At 36.6% G+C, this 9,403-nt stretch overlaps 1 protein-coding gene across 1 annotated transcript; it reads left to right on the plus strand.

Moving 5' to 3' along the window:
- Positions 1-6,346: 6,346 nt before the first annotated feature.
- Positions 6,347-9,105, plus strand: LOC135696004 (fatty acid desaturase 6). The gene has a single exon (XM_065215261.2). It carries the CDS (start codon positions 6,554-6,556, stop codon positions 7,598-7,600), a length of 1,047 nt encoding a protein of 348 aa, XP_065071333.1. The 5' UTR covers positions 6,347-6,553; the 3' UTR covers positions 7,601-9,105.
- The last annotated feature ends 298 nt before the right edge of the window (positions 9,106-9,403 follow it).

The following is a 9,403-nucleotide window of genomic DNA, read 5'->3' on the forward strand; positions in this document are numbered from 1 at the left end:
TTTGCAAAAAAGTAGGGGACTTAAGCCATTTTCAAGTTAGGGGTCTGGGACACAAGCTAAAGTGTAAAAGAGCTAAAATAATTCTAGCCTTATCATTTGGATTGTTGTATACGTAGGTATTTTGTATATTACGTAGATTCTTAGAAATCCCCCTTGTGTCCCGAATGTTTTGTCTTCGCGACACAACACCAGGCAACATTACACAGCATTCTATTCTTTTGTTGTAAGAACAGGCCCGTAGCCAAGGGTTGTAAAGCCCCGTTAAAACGCTCTCAACATTTCACTGAACATCGCTCAACATTTGTACAGTGATGTTTAGTGATGTTTAGTGATGTTGAATTGGGGTGTTAAAACGCTCTCAACAATTCGACGCAACATTCGTTGAGCGGTGAACTTCGGACTCTCAGAGATCCAAGACAAGTTTGGAAGATGAACTTCGGATACTTTTTGCTTTAACAGTAGCTGCCTGATGATTTCCTAAGGTCAGAATATTGGTCTTGCAACATGCTCTGAATTGCTATCTCATCCGATTTGCTTTCACTGCCAACTGTTTCCAAGCGTTTGTCATGGTGTGGTGTGCCATTACGATTTATAAAATTCAACTTCTCTCAACCTCTTGGTCTGATCTGAAATCTTGACACGCTGAAGCCTTTCTTTGGCGCGCAAAATCCAAGTCTAGTGCGCTTGCGCTGACTGAACATTGTTGTATGGGGTGTTAAAACGCTCTCAACATCTCTCAACAACACCTCTAACAATAGAAATGTTGAGTCGACCCGCTGAACATTTTTGAATCTGTTCAAACTCCACTCAACATCGCTGAACACCACTCAACATGGATTGTTACATGATTAGACTTGCTCCAAGTCTATTTCATGCTTGAGGGAAATAAATACTCCTCCTCTCAAGCATGAAATAGACTTGGAGCAAGTTTATCACATGATGGAAATGGAAAGAAAAGTATAGCTGCTCGCAAACAGGTTGTCATGTTTCAGTCTTCGCAGCATATCTCTTTCGCGATTTTAAACATCCATTTTACAAAAGTGAATATTTCAAAAACTTATACCGATAATTCCGCATTTTTCAGAAAAAGGTACCCCTAAATAATGGCCCGTCCCCATAACTTCAAACATGTCAAGGTCCCCCCCCCCCCCCCGAGGTTCAAATGAATGAAATCAGTAGTAGTTCAGTCTTCTTTTTATCAGAACAATTTTAAGAACAACACGAGCCCCAAAACTGGTCAAAGTAAAGAATAAATTATGAATAAGCTGAGGCTGAGCTACTCTTTTTTATAGCCTTAGTATTATTAGATATTGTAAATTAGGTTTGATTGGTAAATTTCTTTTGTTACTAGTATTTTAACATAGTTATTAGCTCTTATTTTATTCTTTTAAACAGGTCAGGTTGAAAAACATATGTATGAACCTTTAACCTGTATAAATATTATAAAATGAAAAATGAAAAAATCTAAAACGTTTTAACTTGTCGGCAAAAATGAAGATTGTCTCATTCACTTTGTGAGGAGTGTCTCATTTTCTCATTCAAAGGAGGACTGGACACCTCACTAGAACGGACAAGCTAGCAATGACACTGCGTACACCCTATCGATTTAGGAACAAATTAAAAACAATCCAGCCTCAGAACTTAAATTTACTGGTTCTTATTAAAAAGAGTGAAAAATAAGAATCTGAGCCACTTCGTTATACTGAAGGTTTCTCGACATGTCACATTTTCAGTAGTCAGAGATTCTTCCAAGTTTCTTGAAAGTTGAATAACGATCTTGAAAATTATGACCTGATTTGGTTTTGTTTTAAACATTCAAAAGACTGGTCAGAATATTTGTCCAAAAATTTATTTGTCCGTAATGTATTGTTTGAAATTTTATCCGCTGAAAATTTTTGTGCTTAATACACTTCTTTATAAGAATCAGAAGATTGAAGTTCTGGTAGGGGTAAAAATTAGGGGGTGTAGGGGTGTGACACCACAAAATTTCCAACCAGTCTGCCCCAGACTGAGCTACGATGGTCCTTTCTACGACTCGCTCTCGGACCAGGTGAGAACATTATAAGCAAATGAGAATGTTGGTCCATTTAGAAGCGCGAAGAAAATGCCAAAGAAATACCAACATGTGGAGCTTCTTGTTATTCTTCCTACAAGTTGCAGCTACTGCTCAAAATCAAATTTTTTTGAAAGGATACCTTTTATTTAGGGGCCCTTGTTAAACATCATTGAAATAGAAATTGACTCATTTTTCAAATTTGAAATACACTAATTTTTTTATAAGAAACAGGTTATAGGAAGTGGTAGGCTCAATTCTTCGAAAGTTAAGAAACAACCCTACCTAAAGTGAAAAAAGCTAAAAAACTTTTATAATTTGCAGTTTTAATTTTCCGAGTTGTCACTCGATACAGTCTTGCCATTGAACATCACTGTATATTGCAACAATACATTTAATATGCAGTTTCCGTCCATTCTTAGTAAATTGCACACTCAAGAAGTTTCCATCTAAAAATTTTCATTTGACTTCAACTTGATTGAAATTGATGAAGTTCAATGAGCTTAACTGTTTACAGATCTCAGCAGAGTTAGTCATTCAAGGAAAACGAAATTCCTTGATCACTCTGAATGTGAGTGAACTATTTACTTTACCTTGGAAGCACGTTTAAAAAAATTCATTACCCAAGAAATTTAAGAAACATGTAAGAAACCTTTGATAGCAAAATGGCCAGAAAATTTAAGAAACTGCCTACCACCAGCACGGGATCTTAGTTGCTTATAAAGAAAATACGTGTATTCCTGTTATTTCTTGCTACTTCGCCTAACTTTTTAAGGGTCCTTCTGATAATTATGGGTAAGGAATTTCCTTACGATTTGATACTTTTAGGCACCCGATTCAACAATAGATACACCTGTTGATATTTGTGGGTTCAACTACAGGACCTGAAATAAGCAATTTTTGCAGATCCACATTTTTTTCATAAAAATTGGACGTGGTACTTTGCTGGGATTGGCATCATCATGGGGGTGGTAAATATAGAAACTGCCATCATAGTGCAAATAGCATGTCCGATTGGGCAAATTCTTTAAATGAATAAAGTATAAGTAGCAAAAGCTGATTCTTTACAATATATGGATTGGGTTAATAAAAATTAGCTGCATATAGCGATGTCTTAATATGTGAGCAAAAAGTTATCGAAAAGAAATTCTTTTACATGGTTTGTTCGGATCTCTGTCAAAGTTAATTTTTATTACCTTTCACCTTCAAAAACTCCCTTAAATCAGCCTTGCTTCCCAGACTTGGTGTTTTTTGGTTTTTTTGGAGCCACATCTTTGCAGCTTTTCTCGGAACTCGAAACTTGCCAGATCAAGCATATTCATTGCAATATTTATCTATTTGTTAAGTTTTTCTGGAGCTGTGCTGCTTTCCCCACCTGCTTCTATCTTGTTGTAGGTGAGAATCAGCCTCTCTACATCGACAGAATTAGGGTTTGCTGCAAGAATCCGAGCCATTGTCTCATCTGGTAGAATTCCTCTGAGAACAAGTCTCAGATCTCTGCGATCTTGGTCGTTTATGTCTCAAAATTTAATGCATGATTGAATGAAATATTTTGTGCGGGACAAAAGCTGGGTGAAGGTTTCTCAAGTCTCTTTTACTTATGGAAAGTTCTTAACTGCATTCAGCCCATCAAATTCTTTGCCATCAAATCTCTTCAAAAAGTTTTGATACTATAAACGAAAACCTCGTTACAGATGGCAAATAAACTTATCTCTCACTGATGTACAAATTGTGCTTGTTTCTTTTTATTCTCTTTTCGCCCAGCTTGAAAGCATGATCTTCACCCCCATCTTGTTTGTAATGCAGAAACCACGCACCAGATCTCAATTTTAAGAATTACGCCAAATTTGTCATAAGATTGTGCTAGATTTGCAAAAATTTATGCTAGATTTCAAATCAAGGCAACCCTACTCGAGAAAAAGGCTAATGCATGCTCAGAATATCAAAAGTGGCCAGAGTTGCAATTTGGCCTTTTTGACAACCCAGTGTACTCATTCGTCATAAATAAAAAGGCAATTTAGATTCATAGTTTGATGGCCAAATTTCTCCATTTTAGCAGTTTCTCAAAACCCCTTGGCCGTCACAAATTCATTTGGCCGAAGAAGCAAAATTTGGCTGAATTCTGGCAGCATATTGCAAAAAACAACGAAAATGCAAAGGAAACAAGCATTTTTGCACAGACAATATTCAAAACTTTTGAAAATAATTTCAAAATTGCAAATGATGAATGATGAAACAAAGTAAAAGATAACAGACAGTTTTAGATAAAAGCAAGTGAAAAGTTTTGTAACCTACAAAGCAAATTTTGATTACGTTATCACTCCCAATAATTAGCAAAAAATTAGCTTTTTTGTATACTGTGTTTAACTGGCTGCATTTGGCTGCCAACCATAAAGTATGTGGCTGCCAACCAATCAAAACAACTGGCAAAATCCTGAAGGTGAAAAGTCACAATTTACTTCCTAAATGAAACCACAGATACTGGTGTAAAGTGTTTGCATTTGGTAACGATAGACAATGGGTCAATGGAAACAATGATTCTTTTAAATAATGTCAGAATTATGCTAGATTTAAAATTATGCTAAATTTTATGCTAAATGGCGATTTTTGGCCAATATCATGCTAACATTGCGCTAGATCAGGTCACACTGGCACCAGCCCACAAGGGAGTGGCTGGAAGGGGACTATGTGGCTTGCCCCTAAATTTTTTTACGGTCACGCCCTTTGAAACACCGGATAACACTCCTTCCTTCTTTCTGTCCTTATTCATAAACATAACGAATTCGAGAAGATTTCAATTATAATAGGAATATAATAGGAATATTATTACATAATAATAGAAAACCAAGTGAGATAAAATACAAATTTATCTTTGACCACACAAGATATAGCACCATCAAAAAGAACAAAAACGTGTTCCCAGCAGAACTGCTACTAATGCGTTCGTTAGCGTAATCTTTCAAAACATTTTCTAACCCATTATTGCAAGGACTATAGTCCCTGTTATGCAAAATTCCCAATTGAATGTTCCTCCCAGCTACCACCGAGAGGCTTATCATCGTTCAGCTGCTGTAGCCTTGAGAGGAATCTTCCCAATGCTTCTCCAATTCAAAACACCAAAGTTGAATTGCTTTATAACTTTTTTCTGAAATCTACTGAAAGATATCACATAAACCCCAAAATACATTACGGACAGGAAATCATAATCTCGGTCTTGGTCTTTAGGCTCAGTGTATTTTTTGAAGCAAGTCAAAAAAGCAAACTAAATTGAGATGTCTTGAAGTTAAAGCTGTATACAGAGTCCATATTTCTTCAAAATAGCACACAACAATATCATAAAGCGCAATTGATTTTTCTCCGCATGTACTGAAGCTTCGAGTTCTGAAATTTCTTAATTCTTCTTTATTGTCCATTGCTTATTTCTTATCGCAATTTTCTTATAAAAAATGAGTGCAATACATAAGGCTGGGATTGGGCATTCACTTCGAGTTGAAAAGATGTTCCTATTTCTTTCTTAGGTGTTTCGATTGGTACTTTATGCTGCATTTTTAAAAACATGCATTATTTGCAAATCCACACTTTCTATTATTACAGTGCCACAATTTTAATTTATAACTCCACAAAGTGAGTCAGATCCACACTTATTTTAGGCCCTGTTCAACTAACAGAAAACAATATAACAATGAAACATTCTAAATTACTATACTAATGGTATCTTATGTGCTCAACAACATGATTTTGTATTTTTATAATCTGGGTGTTAGCAACACTTTATGGCCCATAATTTGGTTTTTGGGTCTGTTGAATTTGTTTTTGATTCGGTTTTTGATACTTTTAGGTGAATTTTATTACTGCGGATAGACCTCCCCGAATATAAAAAAATTTAGTGACTCCCCCGGGCCTTCAATTCAACAAAGCTAGTATTATTCTAAGGGGGTGGCTTGTGCCCCTAAAATGAAAAAGACCCTTTGTTTTCCGTGGTTTGGATATATTGAAAATGGCGGGGGGGGGCACAAAATTAAGTAATATCATTTATTGTGCAGGGCCTACGCCACGAATTTGAAAGTAGAGGGCCAAGGCTAGCAAAAGTAGGGGGCCAAGGCTTTCCCCCCTTTTACTGCAGTTTTTATTACAATTAATTCAGTTTTGCTTATTTTTTCTGTCCAAGTAGCCCCCGTCAAATTCGAAGACCATTCAATGGGAACAAGGCCTTAAAGATCTGCCTTTTTAAGCACAAATTCTTGGCAGAAAAAGTGTGTGGTTGTATTTTAATTGTACTTTGTACTTTAAACCCAACTGACGACTTTTTTACTTAGAGAGCACCAGCACATGTAACTGCATGCAGACATTTGAGTTGTGCGCAGGAATAAATTTTTTTCGTGTTTAGGCAGGATAACATTGCTTTTGTGACTAGTAATCGTTTTAGGGTGCAGGCAGGGCAGGACCAAGGAAGAATACAATTATAAGTTGTTTAAGTTTGTTTACAAGTGAGCATTCAAGATGGCGGCAACCGGCGAAATGAACGAGAATCTTGTCGAACGCAAGAATACAGAAAAGTTCAAGGATACTGGAGACTACGGCGAACTATGTAAGATTGTAAAGAAAGTTGTAAAAGAAAGCTCTCATTGGGAACTCTATGGTCGTGATCAATGCATAGTTGCCACGGCATTTCTTTTGCTACTCCCGATGGGATTTTTGCTGGTACGACAGCAAGGAGTTTTGTTTTTGTTGGGCCTTTTTCTTCTCGGCACAACCCACATGCTGGCTGTTAGCAAGGCTGCACATGCTGCATCTCATAATGCATTATGTGCAACAAGGAGATGGAATGATGTCTTTGGCGTTTTCTTCGGAGAGATTTGTGGTGCTTTCTCGTTTATGGCTGGAAGAGAATCTCACGTAAACATCCACCACCCGCATACAAACGTGGTTGGCCTCGGCGATTCAAGCCTTTGGAAAGCGCCTTTTCTTGGCCGAAAGGTTTATTTATTTATTGCCCCATACTTCCTTCCATTTGTTTCTCCTTTATTTTCCATGAAAATGCAATGGGGCAAGTGGAGACACGTTGCCGTGAATTTCCTACTGATGGCCTTTGGTTTTGTTGGGCATTTCGCTTGTTTTAAAATTATCTCAGGTCTTACAACTGCGTGGTCCTTGATTTGTCTGCTTGTCACAAGGAGTATGTTCTATTGCCCATACATACATGTCAACATTTTTCAACACATTGGTTTGTCAATGTACCACCCAGAGCATCGCCCAAAACGCCTAAGGTTAATGGCAACTGGAGTTTTGAATCTTTCCCGGAATAGCTTCCTTGACTACTGTTTTGGACATTCTCTTATCAACTGCCATGTGGAGCATCACTTGTTTCCCACATTGTCTGATAACATGTGCCTGAAAGTCAAGCCGATTGTGAGAAGCTACCTTGAGAAAAACAAGCTACCTTATCATGAAGACAGTTACTGGAATCGACTAAAGGTTTTCTATCACAATTATGCCAGTCTTATGGTTCATGCTCCTCCTTTAACCAACTTCATTGGAATCCAGTAATGTAAAGAGTAATTGGCTCCTCTGTCAAATGTACCAGCTTATGAAAAAACCTCCAATATGTATTTTAGCTAGTTTACTGATCTTATGTTTACCATAAACCTTGAATAAGCCCCCACCTTTGAATAAGCCCCCCTCTTTGAATAAGCCCCAAATTAAAGTAATTCTTGTGACATAGGCCCCCTCCTTGAATAAGCTCCCACCTTCTAATTTGCCCCCCTCCTTGAATAAGCACCCACCTTCTAATTTGCCCCCCTCCTTGAATAAACCCTCCACATTCAAGTAATTCTTGTGACATAGGCCCCTTCTTGAATAAGCCCCCACCTTTTAATTTGCCCCCATCCTTGAATAAGCCCCCACCTTCTAATTTGCCCCCCTCCTTGAATAAACCCTCCACATTCAAGTAATTCTTGTGACATAAGCCCCCTCCTTGAATAAGCCCCCTCATGGGCTGAGGTATTGCCACAACAGCAATAGGTTTATCCCAATATATCTGCATTTTAAGCACACTGACAAGCCTCGAATATTGGAAGAAAACTTACCCTGGTAAATATCCAAAGAGAACATACCCTGGTAATATTTTTGGCTGCTGTGAAATAAGCCCCCACCTTCTAATCAGCCCCCTTGAATAAGCCCCAACTGCAAAATATTTTTGTGAAATAAGCCACTGAGGGCTAATATGAGGACTTAGAATAATCTACAAAATTGCTAGGATCCAATGCTATAAGTTTCTAAAGAAATTTTTGATGCATTTAGAATTTATTGTTTAAAAATCTTATATATCTGGAACAAATTACCAGAATATACCATTTATAAAATACTTTGAGTTCAATTACCCATGATTTGATGAAGATCAGAGCAAATTAAAACTACCACAACAGATTGATCTCATCCAGTTCTCTTTGTAGTAAGAATGAAAATTAATGCATGTGTTACAAAGCATTGCCACAGTAAAAGCTATATGAATATGTAAATTAAAATTTTGTTAAATTATTTAAATGTGGGATTTAAAGAATTCTGCAGTTTGGCAATATATTTTTTGAACAAATCTTTTGACACAAGTTTATTGTTTCTAAAGAAATTGCAAAAGAAAGTTTTTGATTAAAGCAGTTAAGAATTGAATTTATAGTTATGCATGGTGGTGCTGATCAAAACTTTTTATGATAGTAAGCTTTTGTTGTTATCAATGATTTTCTTTATAAAAAATTTGTTAACTGCTCTGCTGTTCAACTTAACTTCATATTAACTGATCTTATGTTGAAAACTGGTTTTATCAATTATATTAATTTACGTTATGAATGGAATGACAGAAAGGAGTAATTTAAAAAAATTGTCAACCTTAATATTGGCAGTTGTGGCATACCTTAAATACCTTGAATTTAGAAACATAGTTGAGTTCTCATCTTTGTCATGAGCTTCAGCTTGACATGAAATTTAATGTTTGATTTGTATGAATGATCGTATTGTATATTTAAAAGAATATTCTTTGAAATTTGATGCCAAATTTACATCTTTTCATATCTTGGGGAGGCATGTGGGGCCAGGGCTTTTAATGAAAAACGGACACCTACACTATCACTTCCACGGTAATCTTCTTGGGTTAGGTGTTTTCACCCTGTCTCCTGACTTGAACTAAATTTCTCAAAAACTTTTCATTCTTTCTTGTATAAGTTTAAATGAATATAAATGCCTTCATATGTGCTACATTCTAAGTTTGTCTCGCGCAAGTAATGAAGCAACTGGAGTTGAAGTAGTTCCTTAAACAATTTACGGAAACTTGCATAGCTATCATATTAAATTCAAAAA

The sequence above is a fragment of the Rhopilema esculentum genome, chromosome 14 (assembly GCF_057945365.1).
Source record: "Rhopilema esculentum isolate cy_ngs chromosome 14, ASM5794536v1, whole genome shotgun sequence".
Taxonomy (NCBI): Eukaryota; Metazoa; Cnidaria; class Scyphozoa; order Rhizostomeae; family Rhizostomatidae; genus Rhopilema; species Rhopilema esculentum.